Raw genomic sequence first — 22,394 nt, forward strand, 5'->3', positions numbered from 1 at the left:
CCCACACATCCCCAGCGCCGACGTCATCGCTCTGTCCAGCCCCTCTACACAAGCTGCGATCGACACGAATCCCACAATGGCTGTGTTTCTCTGAAATGCCAACCATGCCTTTGCTGCTGAAGATCTGTGGGTTGTGCATGGTGCTTTTGCTGTGTCTGCTGAGGCTATCCCAGCAACACCCCGTGGTGATCTGGTAATAGTATTGAAATTTGCGACGGCTATCGATGCCATGCGCTGTGATCGACCGATCCGTTGGTCCTTCCCAAGGTCTCTTCCCATGGGCTTGCTGTCTTTCCAGCTGGCACCCCGCCATTGGTTTCCTGGACAGTTTGCTGGCTGCAGCTGCTCAGCTACTATTGGCTTGCTGCCCGAGACCACACCGACATTGTCACCTAACAGCCCAATGTCCTCGGCGATTTCTTGCTGCTAAATGTCACTGTCATACTTAGGTACTCTCAAGAGGGGATGGCTCTCGGCAGAGTCTGAAGCCATCACGCACCCAAGCATACCACGATGTGACTTGTAGGACTTGCTTTTTGACTTGGGGCGCTGCTTCAATGCTGCCTGCAACCTATGGCCAGCCGGTAACTACCGAGAGGCTACACAACATGCCAGGGAAGGCAACACCATGCACATGACTGCAGCAACACGAACCCAATTTTTCCAAGGGCCTTATGGTACTGTTACGATGTCAGAGCTGCATCTCTTGATCTTGTGTATACATAGTCACGATGTAAAACTTCTATAGCAAGAGCTTTCTCTTTTGCTGTCAAAGTCAATACAGTCCTCACAGGGGCGATCTCGATACTTTGTTGCATCCAACACCACATAACAGGGTAAGTCACATCTGCGTATCACACCACTCAAGAAGTCAAGATCAAGACAGCCTTGTCAAGGACTGAAAAGCGCACTGCAATTTCCCAGGCAGGTAGCTCTGTTTACATATGACATGCAGCGATGCGGTAGAAATGGGTTATATGGACAATTAGATGGTGTTTCGACGGGAGAAGTAAATTTCACTTCGTTTCTTCATTTTTTGAAACCGTGTTGTCCTTAGCTAGGAATTTCCCTATGCTTCTCAACGGCATCCAGCTTCTCCCAAACTTTTTGACTCTATCAGGAGCCCTAACCCAGGCAAGCTTGAGAAGTTGTGCTGCTCCAATGTTGAACATATGCAATAACAATCATTGTTATTGTTAGAATAACTTACATAACACTGACCGGCCAATGTCCAACAGTGTCAGAGCCATAAAAGATAATGGAGCTAGTTGGCCGAAATTGGTGACTTCATCTTCAGGGGTTTCACCCCAAACATTTTTTTTTTTTTTTGCCATCCTAGCATGGACAATGCTCAGCAATTGAGCCTCGAATAAAACAAAGATGCTAAGAATTAATATTGCTTTTGAGACATGGATGGATATCAAACATACGCATCAGCCGGATTTATGAACCATTCGCCGGATCTTTCACACTAAGATATGCGGCAGGAACTACCCAAACCACGAACCAAACAAAGGTCACAGCAGTGAATACATTTATTTAAACTCGGAAGTGATTCTGTAGTCGCATTTCCCAGTCTCTTCTGTGATGGTTATTCCTTCTGAAGCCCAGGAGATCATAGCCCAATCAACAAGCTTGACAATATTGCTTGAAAGGGTCATGAAGGATGCAAAGTAGAACAGAGCGTAGATAAAAAAAAAGAAAATGCGGTATGGTGACTCTCGAATTTCTTTCACGTCAAATACGATTGTCGTTGTAACATTTTCAACCCCCAATGCACAGGTGATAAGGACCAGAGCTATGATGTAGGCTGAAGAGCGTGACTGATATACTTGTTCCGTTGCTGGTCGACAAAGATAGAGTTTCCATCTCGTCAAACATCATTTCGAAAGTACGGACGCTTAGCGCTGCAGAAAACGAAACCAGAAAATTGTTATCACCCCAAAAAATGACAATGGCATTAAAAGTGCATAACGAACATCGCAGTAACCCAGGAAGAAGGGTTCCCAATGCATCTTTTCTGATATCAGGGGTGCTATCAATTGGCTGATAACACCACGTCTTAGAAGGTTGTGAAGGGTGGTGTATTGATTTGTTAAGAGATTGCGGCACTTCTCAAATCGTAAGACCAAAAGGTAGGCAGTGATGGTAAAGGCATGCTGATCACTGCATTTTAAAACCCATGATCTAAGGTGATCTAAGACTTTGCTGTCTAGGAAGGTGTCTGGGACACATCATATCCTTGACCTCATTAGCATAGATATCGTTGACCGTGTTTAAACTTCAGGAGTTATATACCTAAGTTTCAAGGTTTCTCGAAGCTCGCGTGCAAGGAACATCAGTAAAACGTAACCCAGATAGACAGCAGTCCGAAGAGCAAAAAGACTAGTTATAACTATAAAAGACACCATAACTTGCCTTTTCTAGACTACTTGTTACAGCTTAGGTGATCTGAGTCGATTGTAACGCATGTACTTACACCAAAACCGGCGATATCTGGATCACCCTCATATTATCCTGGAATGGTCAAGTAGCCGATAGAGATAATGGTTGAATCGTCTTCTTCAAGAAAGTATAGTACAATTTGGTTTAATTCCACACTTTTTTTGCGGCAAATCTCTGCGGAAATCCAGCTGCTCATAGCGAGTTTTGTAGACGCAAAGAGGATCGCTTGCTGGATGCTCTACACACCTCAAGTGATAGCAGCTGCAGCGGATTGGTAGTTTGCAAAGAAGGGCGCTAGCAGATAGAAACGCAGAGGGGCAGAAAATTCGTAAATATACGGCCGTACCGATCTCCACACGAGGGTAGCTGACTCTTCAGCCGTCATTAATTAGGTCGCGCACCACCGAGGCTGAAGTTGAAAGACAAGAACATCACACCCTCATCGTATGCTTGGCAGCAAGATGCTGTCCCCTGCTTGAGGTAGTGTCAACAATGGGCCTCATATAGCATTTTTTTCCACTGATTTCCTAATCCTTTGGACTTGCTTTGCCCAGTAAGTTTGAGTCCTTGAGAATTGAGATGCACAGCTGCTTCTGGCCTTCAGGTGTACACCTTGCGATTAAGGAGGTCTTATGGTGAATATCTCATCAAAACAACTGGCTAGCTCATTTCTGAGCTTTGGCGTATTAATTGGTACTTGGTATGTGAACATTTTCAGCGTTTTGTCATTTTTAACGGGAAAACTCTCTGTGCTGAGAAGTCTTGAGGTTCTTAACCCCCCGTTGGCTCCACATCTACTGCAACCACGGGGGTCCATGAAATGGCACATCTCTGTGCCATATTAAACAACCTCGATCCTCTGTGGCGCAATTGGTTAGCGCGTCTGACTGTTAATCAGGAGGTTGGAAGTTCGAGCCTTCCCGGAGGAGCTAGCATTAATTTTTGACCGATATCCTGACCTTTATCCTGAGGTATATTTGACGGGGCAATAAACTTCTCATTTTGCTTTCAGGGGGTTGACTCTTGAAACCTCAAGTTCTTTCCTTTTGCTCTATGATAGAGGAGTAGAGAAAGTCATATCGTCATTTGAACACTCATAAGTGCCTAGAAGCCGTGGATCAAGACCCGAAGTCAACACTCTAATTACTCCTTCACCTACCTCCGAGCCGGCTCTTCGCCGCAAAATCCAACACATCCTCTAAACTCAAAATCTCATACGGCCCCAGCTGCCACGCCAGCCCATCCTCTTTCCTCCCCGGCGTCCTCACAGCCGTGGCAATCATGTAATCCGGGCCCATAGACCGGATACACATATTCACATCATCCACCCTTTGCCCCCTAAAGTAGATCTCAATATCCCTCACCACCTCGCCCCTCTCTTCGCAGGCAGGCACCTCCCACGCAGCCGTCGGTTTCGGCGCCCGAAAGTCTCTAAACTCGAGCTCGCTCAACCACTCAGCCAGCAGGGCCTCACCCGTCAGCTTGACATAGGCTTCACGCAGCGCCCACAGCGCGTAAAACATGCGCAGCTTGCCGTCCGCCATGCCCTCCTCGATCTCGTCCTCCTCTTCCTCAGCTCTCCGCCGCAGGTCCTCTAGGTGCTGCAAGTAGTGCCGCTGCTTCTCGGGAGACAGCTCGCGCACGTAGCGCTGTTGCTCGGGAGACTGCTGGTAGTATTGCTCGGAGCCGCGAGAGGAGCGGGATCTGGACCGTCGTGCAGCTGAGGCCGGGCCGGGAGGAGGCCGCGGCGCGGGAGGGCTTGAACCCTTCAGATAGGCAACTTCGGAGGGGGAGAAGACGTCCGCGTGCATGTCGACGAAGCCTTCCCAGCCTTCGCTTTCGTCCCAGAGCATTGCCAGATCTCGCTCACGTCGCTCTGAGACACAGACTACATCCACACCGACCTCTACAGGCACCTTCTGTCTGCGTTGCCCGCGGGCTGGGGTACTCGGCGGGGCGTTGGCATCAACTGGGTTTGGGGGAGCTTCGTAGCCTGCAACGGCCACCAAGGCGACAATACCAGCCTGGTGGCTCACGTTGAAACTGACGGGTTGGCGGCCTGTGCGGGGGTCGACGAAGACCGGTTTCGTGAGCGAGTCGCGAGTGATGATCGTGCGGTCCCAAGGGATGCCTCCTTGCCCGTGACCGCTATCGCCAACACTCTTATCGGAGCCAGAGTCACTTATCATGGTCGATAGCCTGGCGATAGCGTAGTGCTTCAGCAGGGACGAGGCAAGCGCCATCTTGGCGTCTCGCACGTGTAGGTAGCGCAGCACGGCATGCTGTTCAGGCGGCGGGAGTAACGAGAGCGCTTGAGAGGCTTTGGGCTGTCGTCACGAGCAGGCTTTAACTTAGAGATCGATGTCCACCCAAAAGTTTGTGTAATGGTGGGATTCGGAGAGGAGTGGAGTAAGGGTTGGGGTTAGGGTTTAGTGTGGGGGGGTTCGGGTGCGGGGTAGTGCATACGTGGGTTTGGAGATGCCTTGTCTCTGTTGCGTCGGGGAACCAAGACCGCGTGTCAAGGATCCATTGCGCGACGATGGGCTTTGGGGGCGGCATTTCCCCTCACGAGCTTGATGAAATGTGATGAGGCTTTTGTTTTGATTCGTATGGATGTCTGTTCACCGTGGTGTCGCAACCTGGGCTGATGGAAGGTGTCCGAGCACAGGGGTTGAGAGCGAGCAACGTAGAAATCGACGGTAGCTTGGACGGGGCAGCGTTTCGGGACGGATTTTGGGTTTTGTGAATCGGACGGTTTGGGGGCGAGACGGTGTTTCAGCGCACTGGACATCAGCTCATCGGCAGCTCGGAGAACGGCGCGGAGGTCGGCGATGAAACAGGGAACGCGCGGGACGTCCAGGGTGGGATGGCGATGGAGAGAGTAGATGGGACCGATGGGGTCCACGGGGTGCGCTTAGTGAGTCGCGATTAGCCTTGAATGGCGCCTACCCACGCTCATACTCGTTGTGCACAACAGCAGTTCGCAGCAGTTCGATTGTTTGCCCACGCCGACCACGGCTGCCACGGCCAATCGGCGTGCGATTCGTGATGCTCTGGAGTGTTATTGGATTGGTGACGATCGGCTATCCAGCAGTGTTCAGATTGCATGCAGCCGTTCAGTCTGCAGCTAAAACAAAACGGACATGCAGCAAGATCTGGCACGGACCAAGTGGACAATCCTGGTTAAGCCTAGACAAGTTGGAACATGCTGGGCCACGCTGGACCACTTGCGGCCTTGGCTGTTATCACGAGCAACAGCCAAAATCTTGCACAAAACTTGGCAGCACGGGGGGGAGGGGGAGAAGGGGGGCATGGAGGGGCTAGGTAGGAGTCCAAGAAGGGAGGTAGTAAGGGTGACCACGAGGGGCCCTGGGCATCGCGTAGCGGCTTACTCGGCACGGAAGGTCCGGACACACAGGCAGAAGTGTATAAGAAGGGCAGAACACTCCTCAAATGTCCTGTTCGGTTTCCCTTCCCTCCCCCGTGCCTCCCTCCTTTATCCAGAGTTCCCCTCTCCGGGTCGAGCCGGACAAGGAGGGAACGTACCCTTCGCCAGCAGTGCTCCTTCTGGACATCCGACTGCCTTGTCCCGGAATTGACTCCCAGAGTCCCCAGCCCCTCGCCCATAAAATTCTCCGTCGGGCTTGGACACTGCTGTGCCGGTCTTCGTGTCGGACCCCCGTGGCTGACTCCATTCTCATCCGCTCCGGGCCTTTTTTTTGCACCCCGCTTTACCTCCGACCCGGCCCGGACCCCTTCCAGCTATGGGGGTTGCAGAACCGTTGACCCTTATACAGACATTCGGCTCCGCTCCCACTGCGGCTTGATCGCCATTCTCGGACCACGTCATTCCACTCGCCAGAATGTGGCTGTGTCGCCGCAGGACAACAACACATTATCAGCGTTGAGCCAAAGGGGTGTTCCCCGGTTCCGACTCCGGGTCGAGCCCTGCTCCCCGTTGTAGTTGTTGAGCTGGGATGCCGCCCCTTGTATTGCAGGCGCTGCGATATCGACCATGTCAACACACCATATCGATGCTTGGAGGATGACGACCTCGTTCTCCTAGCTTGCCGGGTTTCCTCCTGGTTGAAGTGTCGTTCTCTTTGGAGAAAATGACACTTTGGAACCACCCCGGCCCCGCAGCGATCCTGCCCCCACGGACTCCTGCCGGAGGAGGCCTCGAGCTCTGCTCGGTCTTCATGAGGCGGTTGTAGTTAGTGGGCATATCCTCGCTCCGCCGCGTTCTATCCCCTGCCGTTCCTCGAGGTGGAAAATGTTGCCAGTGTCTTTGGATGCTGACGACACTTTCCGTCTCCCCCCCCCCCTTTTAGATGGGGATCCCTTCGACAACACGAACAAAGCGTTGAGCGAAACCCCTCGTTCGCTAGTAGGCGGTCTCCTGCCGGAGTCGACCTTGAGCCCAGCTCGGTCTTGATGTGAGGCGGTTGTAGCAGCCTCGTGGGCGAGGGTCAATCCTGGCCGCTGTGCCTGGGGTTACCTCTCCATCCTGCTCCTTGATGCAATCTTTTCGCTGAGGCTTGTCGCTACTTATGGCCGTGTCTCCCACACACATCGCCGCGGTGCGGCATTTTGCCCCGTCAGGCTTGATGTGGTTCGGTTGATTGATGCGTTTTGCCGCCGCGACGCCGAGGCTTGAGAAGAGGACCGAGTTGAGCGGTTGATGTCGAGAGAGCACAGCCTAAAGTCAGCCCGTCATAACGCCGAGAGTCGGGCACCGACAAGTTTTTCCTGAGTCCTGGGGGTTTTTTGTTCTTGTGGTCTTGGTTTTAGACGCGCCCGAGGCGCCTCTAGGATGCAAAAGGGAAATGTATATAGTTGAGTATAAATAAACACGGCATTTGGCTGTGTGCGCTGGGTTCCATCTATTGTTTTAATGTGCGGTATCTGCTCCTTGCCTATGTACAAGAGTTCATACCCGGTCAGTATCCCCTATCAACGTCCAGTATGAACCCTGTACCATAACACTCCCATTGCTACGATTTCCCCTCTCACGGGATAAGTTTCCTTCATTTCCAATACTTGGTTGTATTTTTTTTAAAAAAAAATAAAGGTGTTGGGCATTCTTAAGGGGAGCGTAAAGACGGAACACTCGTTCAGAGCAGCTAGTTCCCCAAGACTTCTTGATTTGCTTCCCCCACTGGGGAAGTTCATGGCCTAATCCCTGAGACACTCCTCCGTGCTCTTCAGCCGAGAAACGTGTATTTGGCACAGCCGCAGCGAGTCACATCAGATGGCCCATCTCGTACGGCCCACGAGCAGTGCTGCTGGGCTGACCGGCCAGCTGCTCCTTAGCACCGTCATCATCAGCGGGCGCAGCGTCCACATCTCCTGCTCGCCATCCCGCTGTTTTTTCTGCTCATTCTCCATCTTGGCGAACAAAGCCGAGAAGCTGCACTCTGAAGTTCGTCGTCCAGAATGCGATTCACCTTGCAAGCGGCCTCGCTCAGGCGGTGCGACTAGCACAGTTTGTGCAGTTCGCCCGCCACGCCCTCCACGAAGTCGTAACGGCCCTTGAACGGGAACGGCTTATAGCTGGCGCCGAAGGGGATCTACCACCCGTGGCGGTCGCAGAAATGGGTGACGAGTGTCGCTAACCAGTCTCACTTGGCATTCCTCAGCATGTCAACCATCAGGAACCGGATGCTTCAGTAGAGGCGTAGGACGATGGCCTCTTTGTCCTTGAATACCGGCATGATGCGGTCGACATCGTACTTGTGGCGCCAGAGAATCTCTTCATAGTGTACCTGCGAGAGGTCTACCAGCACCTAAGTCAGGCAGGGTCAGCAGGTAGGGGGGCTCAAAGTCGGTTAGCATTGTTGCTGCACACCTTCTGCGGTTGGATCGATTAGAGACTTGTGATCAGAGATAACACAGCAAAGAGCTGCAAACGTTCCAAGAGTGGGAATAGAACGTAGTTTGATGTCAATGGAGAGAGTGGTTTTTTTGGAAGTCGGCTGTGCACTCTGAAACGACGGCAGAAGGATGACGAATGAAGTCTAGAGATCGGCGTGCTTTGGGAGAAAGTTAAAATTTTGAAACGAGAAAGTCGAGTGGTCGAGGTAGATAGGCAAGTCGGCGACGAGAAACGAGTAATACGAAGTTCTTTTGCCTCGTGCCTTAGGCAGCAATGGAAACCCACGATTCGTCGTCCTCCCAGCAGCTCCGTGAAATCAAATCAAGACGAATCCAAATTTAATATCAGACCAAAAAAGGATTGGACGGAGAGACATTGCACACACCATCGACGCTTCAGTGTTACTGGAATAAATAACTGCCGTCTTTCTTCGGCACTATGCTTCCTTCCAGTCAGCCAGCAATACAGAGAATAGTGTTTCTAATTCCAAACTGCGATGTCGCCTCCCACCCCCCAGAAGCCCACCAGACACTGCTTTTAACCCGTCTCTTCCATGCTTCTTAACTCTCAATGTTGATCAAAACGATGGGTCTTCAGATCAAAGATTCATCTGAAAGCCCTTAACCAGAGGTAATACCATCATCCTTGGTCTCAATGCCCCACAGTTTCACCTCTTCCCCCTACTCATTCTCTTCGTCGTCATAGGAGTCAAACTGCTGCTCGAATTCTAGATCCCAGGTCACTTCAAGTTTCTGCTCCTCGATGCAATCTTCGCGATACTCTCTGAGCAGCAGGTACTCCGGGTCCTGGTCCTGGCCCTTGCTGGAAGCATCAGCATATGGGAAAGGCTTCGAGCCATGAAATATCGAGTTCCAAAGTCGATTCTCAATCGCCCCAAAACAAATCCAACAGAAACACGCTCACTGCCTTCATCCAAAAGTGCCTCGAGGACTTCCCGTTCAGCGTGACCCGGCTTGTCCCCCAGACGGCCTACATCATTACCAACTGCATCCAGGATAGCGTTGACGATTAGGCGACGGTGGATTATAGTGTCTTTATCTGCCGGATGAGGCGGGTCAAAAGAGGGACTCTGGCAGGTGGAAGTTGCGAGTCATCCATTTTGAGTTTCACCAGTAGGATCAGAAGATGGAGGAATGGATTTTTGGTGAAGCAGATATGTTGCTGTTGTTGCTGTGAATGAGAAATGAGTAAAGAGGATAGGTATATTAGGGACAGGTTATAAGATACTAAACAGAGAGGTATACGCAAAGAAAATCACTGAAATGAAAGCCAACATTCACTTTATTGTAGCAGAGGACCATGCGTGAAAATAAAACTTGCCTGCAGTATCCCCTTCGGCCACCCCTGACTGAATGTGCATGGTCAAATGGAAAAGATATCTGTTATAGGTATGTAGGAAACTCACTTGGCTCTGTGTGTTCTATATTTTGGTCTTTCATGGATACAGAAGCAGGTCGTTGACGATAGCTCCATGCCTGAGTGACCAAAATCAATAATTCATCAGTCGCGAATGAGTTTGCTTCTGACAATTCAGATAATCGTAGTCAAAAGCTCTATAGAATAGTATATGGTTGGGGTTCTGGTCAACTACAGGAAGTGATGCTCCACCATGTGCTTGCATGGTAGCCTGATAAGTACATTCCTTTGCAGCTTGAACTATGAAAATTGAGCATAAGGCCGTTGACCTCCTCCTAGACAAAGATATCAAGACCGTAATCCTTCGCTTTAGCATCCCAGAGGGCCATCTCCCTGCTCAAATCATCCATCTCATCAAACAGCTCCCCGAACTGCGAGAGCTCGCCAATAGCCCTCATCTCCAGCTCCTCCTTCTGCTTCTCCAAATATTTCCTCACCTCATTATCATCATAGTCATCCACATTCTCATTCGCAGTATGGACCTCAAACCGAAAAGCAGGTGGCCAGATTGTGGGACAGCTGTTCTCGATGCCTGCCTGGGAACTCAGTCGTGACTTTGTCAAGCGCTTGCATGGACTCGTTGTAAGCCTTTAAGATGTCTCACTGGGCGACCTGGTGGGCATCGAGCTTGTCAGGGAAAGGAAAGGGCTTCTCCACGAGGTTAGAGAAAGCATTCCAAAGCTTGTGGTCAATGTAACAGGCGACGTAGTTCGCGGAGAGGGGAGAGTGGCCGTCGGTCCAGAGCCCGTCCGACGACGCAGTCTATCGTGGGGCAGAGGTAGTGACGCAACGCGGCTGGTTCAAAGTTATTGGCCTCTAGAATCGCGCGGAAGGCCTCTTTGCGGCGGTTTGGAATCGTCTCGTAATCGGAGTGGTTGATGCTGACGATGAAGTAGTTTTCAGGCCCCATGACCAGACAAATGTGGGCGTGGTCATCGCTCAGGTTTTTTTTTTTCAATCCTGCTGCGCGGTGACGGATAGTTTGTGTGATGCGGGGAGGAAAGTCGATCGTAGTGGGTGGGAAAGTGGAAGAAAAGAAGAAGAGGTAGGCGTCAAGCGGCGTTGGTTATAGCTTCATTTACATCCTAAAGCGAACCGATTGACCGCAGATGTTCCCATCGGGTAGCTTCAGGAGCCGCTTGGTCAACTGTATTGGGATCGGAGTGTGCGGCCGTGAAAGGTGGTAATGCGGGCTTGACAGCACCCCGAGCTTGAGCAGCCTGAGCAGCCTAGGAAACAGCAGTAGCCGCGTTCTTCTTCATCTTCATTTCCCTAGAAAGTCCCAAAATGAAGCTAGGTGGTGAGAATTGATTGTTCAAATATCCAGGGAAACGGCCCAAGTTGAGAATCTAATCTTGAAGCTCTGCAGACTGGTCAACAACCAGAAAGAAGCGACCTACAAAAGGTCCTGTCCAAGTCAAGGGTTGAGATGAACACAATGGAGCTATCACAATCCCCTTAGCCAGAGTACGTGGTCGAGTCACGTCATAGCTCTAACAGTTAATCGGAGACAGCATTCTTTACAGCTTAGCTTTCAAGGTAATTATCAGGACTCAAGAGGTTAAAACCAGACCATGAAAGCAAGCCCTGATCAAGAAGTTCACGGATCTCTCAAGTACTGAGCGAACCCGGCCTCGACCTGGCTGGCAGTCGAATGGAACCGTCGAGGTGGGTAGGTAGATAGGCATTGAGAGCTTGAAACAAGGAACTTTTTTTTTTTGACGTTTTGTTGTGAACTTGTTGTCTAACTAGGAATCGATTTTGATCTTCGAAATAGTTAACTCTATTGTGACACTGAACTAGGAGACAGAGAGTCTACTCCAAACGCCACGCTCCCGCTCATAGTCGCCTCAAGTCCTCTCTAGCAGACTATATATAGAAAGGCCCGATCCAACATCAGATCTCATCCCACGAGCACAAACAGTTAAAAGGCATGCGCAAACATCCCATCCAACCTGTCTAACCATAAAGACACTTCACACCTACTCCTTAGCATCCCCCTCCGTAGCCTGCTCCTCAAAAACAACCAACACCGCCCCTGCCTTGCAAATCTCTCCCTCTTTCTGCGCGACCCTCTTCACGACCCCCTTCTTTGGGCTCCGAATCACCGTCTCCATTTTCATACTCTCGATCACCACTAACGGTGCGCCCTTGCCAACCTCCTGCCCCGGCTGAACCTCAATTCTCAATATCTTGCACGGCATTGGCGCTGTCACGGTGTTACCTGCGCTGCCGGCGCCATCGTGCTGCTGTGCGCCTAGGGCACGGTCGAACCATGCGGGAGGAACGAGTTCTAGCTCGGCTTTTGTGCCGAGCTGGAAGAGGGTGAGTTTGTCGGGCTGGGAGGGATCGTGGACGAGGGTTGTGTCGAGGCGGGTGGTGGGGAGGAAGGATGTAAGCTTGGTTTTGCGGGCTGCAGTGTTTGAGGGGAGGGAGGACGGCTCGGCGATGACGTTCGGGATGACAGTCGGCTCGGTAGAGCCGGCGCGGTAGATGGTGACGGTGTACATTGCCGAGCCGGACGCGGGTTGCTGAGCGATTTCGACGCGGACAACTTCTGCGTCTTGGGTCTCGTCGGCAGCTGGAAGGCGGAAAGTAAATGCCCGCTGGGTCATGGCGGTCTCCTCGCCGAAGCCCAGGGATCCGCCGGCGTGCGGTCCGGAGATGGCGGCTGTTCCTGGGGCAAGCAACAGTCCCAAAGCAGCCTGCACAAATACCTCATCGGGGGTCTCCTCCTTCTTGAACAGCTCATCCCTCCACTTATCCACAAACCCAGTCTCAACGTCACCCTGAACAAATGCTTCGCTGCGGCACAGTCGCTTGAGGAACTCAATGTTGGTGCTCAACCCAACCACCTCGTACTCCCTAAGCGCGAGCTCCATCTTGCGGATGGCCGTCTCGCGATCGCGGCCGCGGATAATCAACTTCGCGATCATGCCGTCGTAGGCCTCGCTAACGGTGTCGCCTTCGATGAAACCAGCATCGAGACGTACGTCCGGATCAACGCCGACTCCCGATGGCGTCACCAGATGCACGAGCTTGCCCGAATCAGGGAAGAACCCACGCGAAGGGTTCTCAGCGTAGATACGTGCCTCGATGGCGGCGCCACGCTCGGCAATGCGAGCTTCGATCTCCTCTTGGGTCAGGGGCAGAGGCTCGCCAGCGGCGATCCGGAACTGCCATTCGACGAGGTCGGTGCCGGTGACCATCTCGGTGACGGGGTGCTCGACCTGCAGACGGGTGTTCATCTCCATGAAGTAGAACTTGCCCGTATCCTTGTCAAAGATGAACTCGACCGTGCCCGCGCCGACATACCCGACCGCGAGGGCCGCAGTGCGCGCCTTGTCCCACAGCTCGCGGCGCGTGGCATCGTCGAGCCCCGGGGCAGGAGACTCCTCTAAGATCTTCTGGTGTCTGCGCTGCACACTGCAGTCACGCTCACCCAGCGCAACACAGTTACCATGCTTGTCGGCAAACACCTGCACCTCAACGTGCCTCGGACGCTCAATATACTTTTCCACCAACATAACCTCTCCTCCCTCACCAAAACTAGCCCTCGCTTCCTGCCTCGCGCTCTGAATCTGCGCCTCAAACTCCTCATCACTCCTCACAATCCTCATCCCCTTCCCACCACCGCCCTTTACGCTCTTCAATAGCACCGGATACCCAATCTCCCGCGCGTATGCTCTTAACTGCTCCACGCCCTGCTCTTCCCCATGGTACCCCGGCACGCAGGGCACCCCCGCCTTCGTCATAATCTCCTTACTCCTCGCCTTATCTCCCATATCCGCCATTGCCTGTGCCGGCGGACCCACAAACACAATCCCGGCCTCCTCACACCGGCGCGCAAAATCCGGGTTCTCGCTTAAGAACCCATACCCTGGATGCAGCGCATCAATACCGTGCTGCTTGGCCAGAGCCACGATCCGCGCCGAGTCGAGGTACCCTTTGGGCGAGGCGCCCAGGGCGATGCTGTGCGGGGTGCACTTGGGGTGCTGGGCGTGCGCATCGATGTCGGTGTATAAGGTTGTTGTGCGGATGCCCATGGCCGCGGCGGTGCGCGCGATGCGGAGGGCGATTTCGCCACGGTTGGCGATGAGGAGGGACTTGATCGGGACCACGTTCGCCGGGGCTGTGGATGATGAGGATGAGGATGGGGCAGCAGCAGCGCTCGCGCAACCTCGCGAGCGCTGGGTACGACATACGGTCTGCGATGGGGAGAAGGCAGAGGAGGAGGCCGGGCCGGAAAAGGGCACGCGGCGAAGGCGGTGCGAGCTGCGTTTGAGGGAGCGCATGGTGGTGATAGAGGACTTGGACTTTGGGGTCAGGTAGTTTCTTGGAAGTCCCAATGGCCCGATGGCATGGCGAGAAGAGAGAAAACAATCATGAAAGTGAAGGAAGAAAAAGAGAAAAGGGGCATCCGAGGAGGCATTGATCTCGCGTCGGTTCCGATCGTCCTGGTGACGCTCCTCGGTGCCGACAGTAGCCGTGTTAGTGCCCGGTCTTGCAGGGCAGCTGCGTCGCTTCCGCCTGTCACAGCCGTTGCTCGAGGGGTCGAGAGCCGAGCCAAGACCGCCAAGACCGCCAAGACTGTACCCCGCATCGCGTGACTGCTGACTATGAAGGATGACTAAGCTCGGCCGTTGGGCAGGCCATTTGCGTCATAGGGGAAACGGCTGCCATTGTGTTGGAACTTGTGATATGAAAGTGACAACTGATGCATATCTGAGGCCAATTGATGCAGTCTTTGACGTTTGATTCAATGTACAGTTGCGCTGCATCATAAAAAATTGATCAAAAAATGGCCACATGAGGGACGGAAGAACCCGTGCGGTCATGTGACCCCGTACCCAGACAAGCCAGGGTCTGGTACCTTGACGGCTCGCGAGACTTGGATATCTTCCCGAACCACAACTCCAGAGCACACACCCCTTCCAACCCCTCCCCCCCCCCCCCTCCACCAAAAACAAGAACAAAAACAATGTGGACGTAATCTTCAGCATGTAGATTGTATACAATAGCCATCAACGCCCAACAAGACGCCGAGCCGATCGCTAACCAAAACTCCCAAATATATACAAATGTAAAAGTATTTTCCAAAATTTTCGCCTACCGCCAACCCTAACCCTAGGGTATCCTCTTCCATCTTTTCTTTCCCCTCCTTGAAATGTGACATCATTCATCCTACGATACACCACATCTACACACCCCTTCCTCCTCTCCTAACCCCTTACCAGCCCTTAACCTTACTCATGCTGCCCTCCTCAGCAAGAGCCTTGTGCATGTCGAAGGCATTCCACAGTAGGTGAGGCTCGTGGCCCATGCCCTTCTTGAGGCACTCGAACTCGGCCTTCTCGAAATAGGCCTTGAGGATGGGCTTGTACACGTCGTGCGCGCACTTTTCGATGATGACGCGGGCGCGCTCGCGCGGGCTGAGTCCGCGGACATCGGCCAGGCCGTTCTCCGTGACGATGATGTCCAGGTCGTGCTCAGTCTGGTCAACGTGCGTGCACATGGGCACGATGCAGCTGACGCCGTGCGGGTCGTCCTTGGTCGGGCGCGTCGACGGAGTGTGCATGATGGAGTACTTGGCGCTGCGCAGGAAGTCGGCCGAGCCGCCCAGGCCGTTGAGCATGCGGCTGCCCATGACGCAGGTCGAGTTGGCGTGCGCATAGATGTCGACCTCAACAGGGGTGTTCATGCCGATGATGCCGAGACGGCGGATGATCTCGGGAGCGTTGGAGACGGACTGAGGGCGGAGCAGCAGCTTGTTGTGGTACGACTCCCAGTTCTTGTAGAAGCGAGCAAAGCCGTCGGGAGAGAAGCGGACCGAGGTCGCGGTGGCGAAGTCGAGGCGGCCAGAGTCGAAGAGATCCAGGAAGGTGTCCTGAATGACCTCGGTCCAGACCTTGAGACCACGGAAGTTGGAGTTGTCCAGGCCGCCGATGACAGCGTTGGCGATGTTGCCAATGCCGGATTGCAGGGGCAGGAGGTTGGGCGGCAGGCGGCCGAAGCGCACCTCGTGCTCGAAGAACTCGATGAGGTGGCCAGCAATGCGCTTGGAGGTCTCATCCTCAGGAGCGTTAGGCTGGGTCTGGTCCTGGTAGTCGGACTCGACGATACCGACAACCTTCTCGGGGTCAATTGGGATCGAGGTGGTACCAATGCGGTCCTCACAGTCCGTGATGAGATACGGCTTGCGGCGCGGGGGCAGGTCGGTCATGACAATATCGTGCAGACCGTCCATGATGGGCAGCGAAGTGTTGACCTCGATGATGATCTTGTCGGCCAGCTGCAGCAGCTCGGGTGTAGCACCGACGGAAGCACCGGGAACAATGCTACCGTCCTCCTTGATCTCGGTCGCCTCGACGACGGCGACATCGAGCTTGTTGGTCGGCCTGTCCTTGGTATAGAAACCCTGACAATAAAACAGTCAATATCGCATCCATGCTAGCCCGAGGGCAGGAACAAGTGCCACGTACATAGACGAGATCCGAAGGGAACATGCTCAGGTGTTTGTCGAAGAACTTGATGCGGCCCTCATTGATGCCTTTGGCAATGTTCTTGCCGACCTGGTGAGGCGACCGGCGCTCGATCATGTCGAGAGCAGCCCAACGGTTCTCCGTCTCAGCGCCGGACGACGCGCCGACGAAGAGAGTGTACTTGAGCTTGCCCTGCAGCCCGTTCTTCTCAACGTGGTCGGCCAGGAAGGTAGGAATCTTCCTGCGCGAAGAGTAAAAAGTTACGAGATTAGCATAATTCGCGCATCAAGCAAACCCAGATCAGAGGAAGCCGTACTTGGGATAGCCAACGCCCGTGAAGCCGGACCAGCCGATGTAGGCGCCATTGGGGAAGTGGTGAAGAAGGTCCTCGGGCTGGCAGAACTTTTTCAGCAGCGAGGGCCGGTGAACGCGCGCCTTAAGCGCGGCCGAAGCGATAGCCGACATGTTGATATGAGGTATGATCACTCAGGATCTGAGTGAACAAGGAGAGAAGAAGAGCTGAAGGGAGTGGAGAGGGTCCAACAAGAACAGGACAAGCGACGACAGCACACAGGATCGGAGGACAGCAATTTGGTCGGTGTCCTGCCAAGTGCTACTGTTGATGTCGACAGGAGGAAAGAGGGAGAGGGGAAGGATGAGGGGAAAAAATTACGGATTAAGAAAAAAAATTGTGCACAACTTCAGACGCAAGATGGCACCCCAGATGATGCCCCCCAGCGGCGGGCAATGGGACCACTTAAATTGTCCCCGTGTGGAGTGGCAATGTAAGACAACACACCTATTCATGCAATCCATCGCCGTGGCTCCCGGACAAGCTCTCCCCGGCTTGTTCTAGCAGGCAAGCCAGAACCTGAGTGGTCTAAACTGGAATTGACATGACGGACCCCAACCGCTGGGCCCCATTCGAGCCCCGGTTTCTCCTCTTCCTCTTCCTCCTCCTCCTCCTCCTCCTCCTCCTCCTCTCCTCCTGCTTGACTCCCTGAAGAAAAGTGGCACTGGCAGAAAATGAAGCAAGCGAGCAAGCGAGAGCAAGCGACAAGCCGCATTATCTGCCGGCCAAGCCTGTCACCCTGTGTCAATTGGTCGGTGGTCAGATCACCCGAGTGGCTTCTCCAACTCCCATTCCCAGAAGAGCAACCTAGAAGAGAAGCGAGCAGCGTTCGGCAGCCACGGGACCAACCCTGGCTGCCGTGCCCCGCCCCTCCGCCTGCCCGTTGATGCGGCACCGCGTTGGTACGGGCGCTGCGCGGGCGGGTGTTGCTGCTGGGGTTGGGGCTTGATTGGTGAGATAGGGAAAGGGAGAAAAAAAAATATCCCTAACGCTAGAGAGAGGGGAACTAAAACAACTCTCGAGGACTGGATTTCAACTCTTTATATCTCATACATCCCTCCCTCCATCCCACAATCTCCGATCGGACTTCTCTCCGCAATTCGATCGTGATCCTGATCGATTTTGCTCCCAATCTCTCCATCACTGGATGGAAACCAGAACTCCTCGTACGACCTCCTCCCTCCTCCAAAACAGCTCCTTTCCTCCCAGTGATGTCATTACAGTGCCCCACCCACATCGCAGCCAATCACACTGCGCATAACCCCTGGCTGACGGCGGAACTTCGGGCTTCCGCTGCCCCACCTCACGACCTCCGTTGAGCCGCAAACGGCGCCTGGATGCGCGTTTAAGCTCGGCTATTGCCCTCTCGGCGCAGGGGAGATGACTTCCGTTCGTCCATACTCACTTTTGCCTGTACTGACTACCTATAGGCGAGCTTTAACCGGCTATCTTTTGATACATAGGTCGCATAGGGGAGTGCTTTTGGTCGCAACTCGTCGATTGCCAGGGGAGGAGAAGGTGGGAACAACTTGAGGGGGTCTGGGACCCTGAATTTTTTTTTTTTTTTTCAGGATGAGAGGGACCAAGAAAGCGATGGGATCCCATTGGACTGGGTTATCACCTCGAGTGGCTCTTATCTGCAATTGAGCTGCCCTGTTTGTATACAACACGTGTCGTGTCATGTCACGGCCAAAGTCAAAGCCCAAGTAACCACAAGCTTAACGTAATCCTCAGGTGATCAACTGGCACCAGCATGATATCAATTGGCAGCAGAAACCTCAGAACTGAGCTTGGTAATGGCCATGGATAGCCTGGTGGTTAGCGTTCCTCAAGGTCCGCCAGAAGGTCGATCGCCAATTCTAGAAGGGCCAACTGCCGAAGCCAAGAGAAGCGCTTCTGCAAGCGGCCATCTGATACACGCTCACCTTGACGAATTATGGGGAAGCAGGGGTTAACAGCAGGGGTTCCACATCTGCTAGTGCTACCACTCTCCCACTAGGCTTCCACTAACAGTCCCCTCTTTCTTCCAGTTATTTCAGTCCACCCGTCCAACGTCGTACGCGGCAAAAAGGATGCACCTCACCTCACCATTTATGAGACTGATTCTGCAATATGTCCAACAAACAAGATTACTACTATTAATATACTGCACTAACGTCGAGCCCTACGCAGAAAAACACACACACACACACACACACACACACATCTCCCCCTTGCTATCAATCAACAATCCCCTCCGGTAGAATCGACACATAATCCACCGGCGCCGGCTCCTGCCCGTCCGGCGTGCCCACAATCTTGAGCACGCTACCCTTCTTAACCTTCACCCCCTTAAACGTGATCCTCGTCGCCGTTTGCCCATCGATATATAACGTCGGTGCCTTGCCCAACGTATACTCGAGATCTCCCTTCCACTTGCCCACACGCTGGTTGTCAATGAACAGCTCCCATGTCGAGTTGCCGATCGCAAGGTCATAATAATTCACCGCGACATCGTACCGGCCTGTCTTGATGTTGCTCAGCACGGTCGACGCGACGCCCACGGTCGAGTTCGTCTCCGTCACGATGCATTTGGTGCCAGACGCCGACTCGAACGGGTGAACGTCGTACGGCCGGTAGCCCTTAAGGTCCATCTTCTCGGCCTCGATACGGTACCGGTAGTTGCCGACGCGGCCCTTGGCGTCGGGGATGCCGCTCTTGTTGAAGTAAAAGTTGTTGATGCTGTCGCGCCAGACGAGCGAGTGGCCCGCCTGGTAGACAAGACGGAAGAGCACGTGCTCGTAGCGCTCCTGGTCGATGCCGCGCCGGCCCTTGAGCGACTCCCATAGCTTGGGGAATGTCTGGGCCGTCGCACTACCCTCGTAGTGCGCGTCATAGAAGTGCTGAATGACCGTCTTTCCCGACTTCAGGCGGTAGGTGTATGGCACGTGATGGAACCAGAGGAGCAGGTTGTCCGGGGTCGTCTCGGGCTTCTCGTACTTGGCAGCAACCTCCGGCGGGTACTGACCCGCGAAACCGGTACCGTTCCACACGGTACGGTCCATGCCGATGCTATCGGCATCGGCGCGTGTCCACTGGCCCCACGGGTTGCCGTCCTGAGAGGCCGGGTTGGGGCCGTAGTGTCCGTTGAGGATGTCCGTCAGCGTCTGAATGCCAAGATTGCCGCTGTAGTTCTCGTATGCAGGCCACGAGGCCATCGACATCTTGGTGATGACGTCAAGCACCTTCGGGTCATCGCTAAAAGTGAGCTTGATCCACTCCTGCAGGATGCTGACCGGTGTCTGCGACGGGTTCCACGCCAGCTTGCCGAAGGCATAGAGGTTCGACATAGCCAGGTGGCTGCCTAGCCAGGTCGTGTTGGTGCCGACGTTGGCCACACCAGCGTAGCCACCCAGCTTACGGTTGAACCGCTTGCCATTAAGAATGTCCGTCACCACAGAGCGCTTGCCATCGACACGGAAGTCAAAGTCCAGAATTTCCTTCCACATCGGCGCCAGATACACGAGGTGCGCCTGCTGGCCGAGGTACTCTTGCGTGATCTGGAGCTCGATGGCGGTGGCCGTTTTGCGCAGATGCGAGAAGAGAGGCGAAACGGGCTCGCGCACCTGGAAATCGATCGGGCCATACTTGATCTGGATGACGACGTTGTCCTCAAACTTCTCGTCCAGGCCGTCGAAATACTGCACAGCGGCATTGGCACGATCGGCCTTCCAGTCCTTGTCCTGGTTGAGAGTCTGGTGGTTGTAGACGAACGCACGGAACAGCACAACACCGCCGTACTTCTTGACTGTGCGCGCAAACATGTTGGCGCCATCAGCCAGAGTCCGGTTGTACGTCATCGGGCCGGGCTGGCCCTCCGAGTTGGCCTTAACCAGATAGCCCGCCATGTCAGGGATGCGCTTGTACAGCTCGTCGGCGATGTTCTGCCACCAGTCGACGACCTTCTGCTCGAACGGGTCGAAGGTGTCAAGACCGCCCAGCGTCTGCGGAGAGGCAAAGTTGAGCGCCAGGCCGAGCTGCACGCCATACGGGCGCATCTCATTGGCAATACGGGCCAGCCCGTCCATGTTCTCGGGCTTCAGCAGGTTCGGGTCGGCGTTGACGTTGTTGACAACAACAGCATTAATTCCAATAGATGCCAGCAGCCGGGCGTACAGGCGCACACGCGTCAAGTCGTCGCGGACCTTCCCATCCCAAAAGAAGATTGACTTGCCACCGTAACCACGCTCGACACTGCCGTGTGTGCCGCCATCCTGCATATTATCCCACTGGTTGACCCAACGAATTGGCGCGTCCGGGTTCGAAGTGATCTTGTAATTGGAGACCTTGCCCTGGGCAAGCAGGTTGAGATAGTGGAAGGCGCCATAGAGAGCGCCGCGCTCGTTTTGGCCGAGAATTAGGACGTTTCCATTAGAGACATCAAGGTAGAAGCCGTCATCGGCCAACTGAGGGATCCTCTTTGCGGCAGCCGGATTGGCGTCGACATAGGCGTTGACGGTAGCCACAATGGCCACCGTAGCGGGCTGCTTCTGGCGAGAGCTGCCATCCAGGTGCTTGACCTGCTTGCCGAAGATGCCATCAAGACCCTGGACGAGCTCCTTACCGGCCGTGTAAACGGGCGAGCCTTCGGTGGCGTTGAGGGTGACGATCGCAGAAGGGAGCTTGTTATGGAAGCCCTTCGCGCCCTGGATGCGGGCATAGCGCAGCCAGGCATTCAGGCCGTCCTCGGCGGCAGCGAGGCCGGCGGCGGCGAGCAACAACAGGCTGCTGAACCGCATGGTTGGGGACTTGCAAATTAGACTGAGTTGGGGTGCCGTTGCATCATAGCCAAGACGACAGGCAGGTCCTCCCCGCCGTCTATATACTAAACGCGGTGGATGATAAATGCCTGTGAAGCTGTCCCGTACGCTCCCGGAGCAGAATCTGTGGCCGGCTGGTGTTGGAGACGAGCGTTACATTGTCCCTGGGCGCCAAGCATCGCCATGTCCACTCTTCAATTTATCCTAAATCGACCGCCTTTGTTCCCCTCCTCCAAGCGGCTCAAAATGGATACTATCTGGAAGCTTCCCGTCACATTGAATATCGCCCGCTGCGGGGAGGACGGAGCATGTCTACCCACACCAAAAACAGCTTTCCATCCACAGGCACGCGCAGCGGTGCTCATGGTCGACAAACAGTGGGTCCTGGCACCGGCAACCCGGTCCTCATCCCCGACAGTTGCCATCACCGACCGTAGCTGGGGCCAGCTATGGGCGTCCCCCGACGCAATTCAGCCTGTTTGCAAAAGTAGACTCGGCTTCATGTCAACATGAGCTGATGATGGCCTGGAAATTGATTGCTCCGCCAGGGGAAAAAAAATTTTACAAGCTTCGTTGCACGGCCGACAATATATTGGGGATCTACTGGAGGGCTAAGCGAGTTCCCGTGTTGTTTTGTGCCCGTCTTTCTGTAGGTGATGGCGGCTCAGCGGATATTAAAGTTGGAAAAGACAAAAGGTGCCGTGAGATCCCGCACACGGCCGGAGATCTGCCCCATGTACATCCCATCTTGGCTCAACCATCGGCGATGCCCAGCCCGTCCTGAAGCCTAAGGGTTGCCGGGGGAGAGATCCCGAATCCCCACTTCCGTCGGTTTGTCCCCGGGTTTACCTCCATGGGTTGAGCACTGCGCCCACAGCTCGCCGCGTGCTCGCCCCGGATCTCCACCTCCACACATCACGGCAGCTTCCGTTGGCAAGATATCACATCTGTCGTTCATTCTCCGCGTCACGAGAGCACGTGGAAGGGAACAGATTTTGCGTTGA

The 22,394-nt window shown here is 54.1% G+C and overlaps 3 protein-coding genes and 1 non-coding gene across 4 annotated transcripts; 1 reads left to right on the plus strand and 3 right to left on the minus strand.

Moving 5' to 3' along the window:
- Positions 1 to 3,300: 3,300 nt before the first annotated feature.
- On the plus strand, positions 3,301 to 3,374 carry CTHT_0015120. The gene has a single exon. It is a non-coding gene; the product is annotated as a tRNA-Asn (tRNA).
- Positions 3,375 to 3,596: 222 nt separating this feature from the next.
- Positions 3,597 to 4,688, minus strand: CTHT_0015130 (holo-[acyl-carrier-protein] synthase-like protein; the record flags this gene model as incomplete). The annotated part of the gene is made up of 1 exon (XM_006691959.1): positions 3,597 to 4,688. The coding sequence occupies one exon, from the start codon at positions 4,686 to 4,688 to the stop codon at positions 3,597 to 3,599; it is 1,092 nt and encodes a 363-aa protein (XP_006692022.1).
- Positions 4,689 to 10,032: 5,344 nt separating this feature from the next.
- On the minus strand, positions 10,033 to 16,704 carry CTHT_0015140 (urea amidolyase-like protein; the record flags this gene model as incomplete). Its single annotated transcript, XM_006691960.1, has 7 exons — positions 10,033 to 10,300; positions 10,362 to 10,519; positions 10,854 to 10,986; positions 11,744 to 14,374; positions 14,992 to 16,175; positions 16,240 to 16,480; positions 16,556 to 16,704. The coding sequence occupies 7 exons, from the start codon at positions 16,702 to 16,704 to the stop codon at positions 10,033 to 10,035; spliced, it is 4,764 nt and encodes a 1,587-aa protein (XP_006692023.1).
- Positions 16,705 to 18,810: 2,106 nt separating this feature from the next.
- CTHT_0015150 (alpha-glucuronidase-like protein) lies at positions 18,811 to 21,369 on the minus strand (the record flags this gene model as incomplete). The annotated part of the gene is made up of 1 exon (XM_006691961.1): positions 18,811 to 21,369. One exon carries the CDS (start codon positions 21,367 to 21,369, stop codon positions 18,811 to 18,813), a length of 2,559 nt encoding a protein of 852 aa, XP_006692024.1.
- Positions 21,370 to 22,394: the final 1,025 nt, after the last annotated feature.

This window comes from Thermochaetoides thermophila, assembly GCF_000221225.1.
Source record: "Thermochaetoides thermophila DSM 1495 unplaced genomic scaffold scf7180000011814, whole genome shotgun sequence".
Classification (NCBI taxonomy): Eukaryota; Fungi; Ascomycota; class Sordariomycetes; order Sordariales; family Chaetomiaceae; genus Thermochaetoides; species Thermochaetoides thermophila.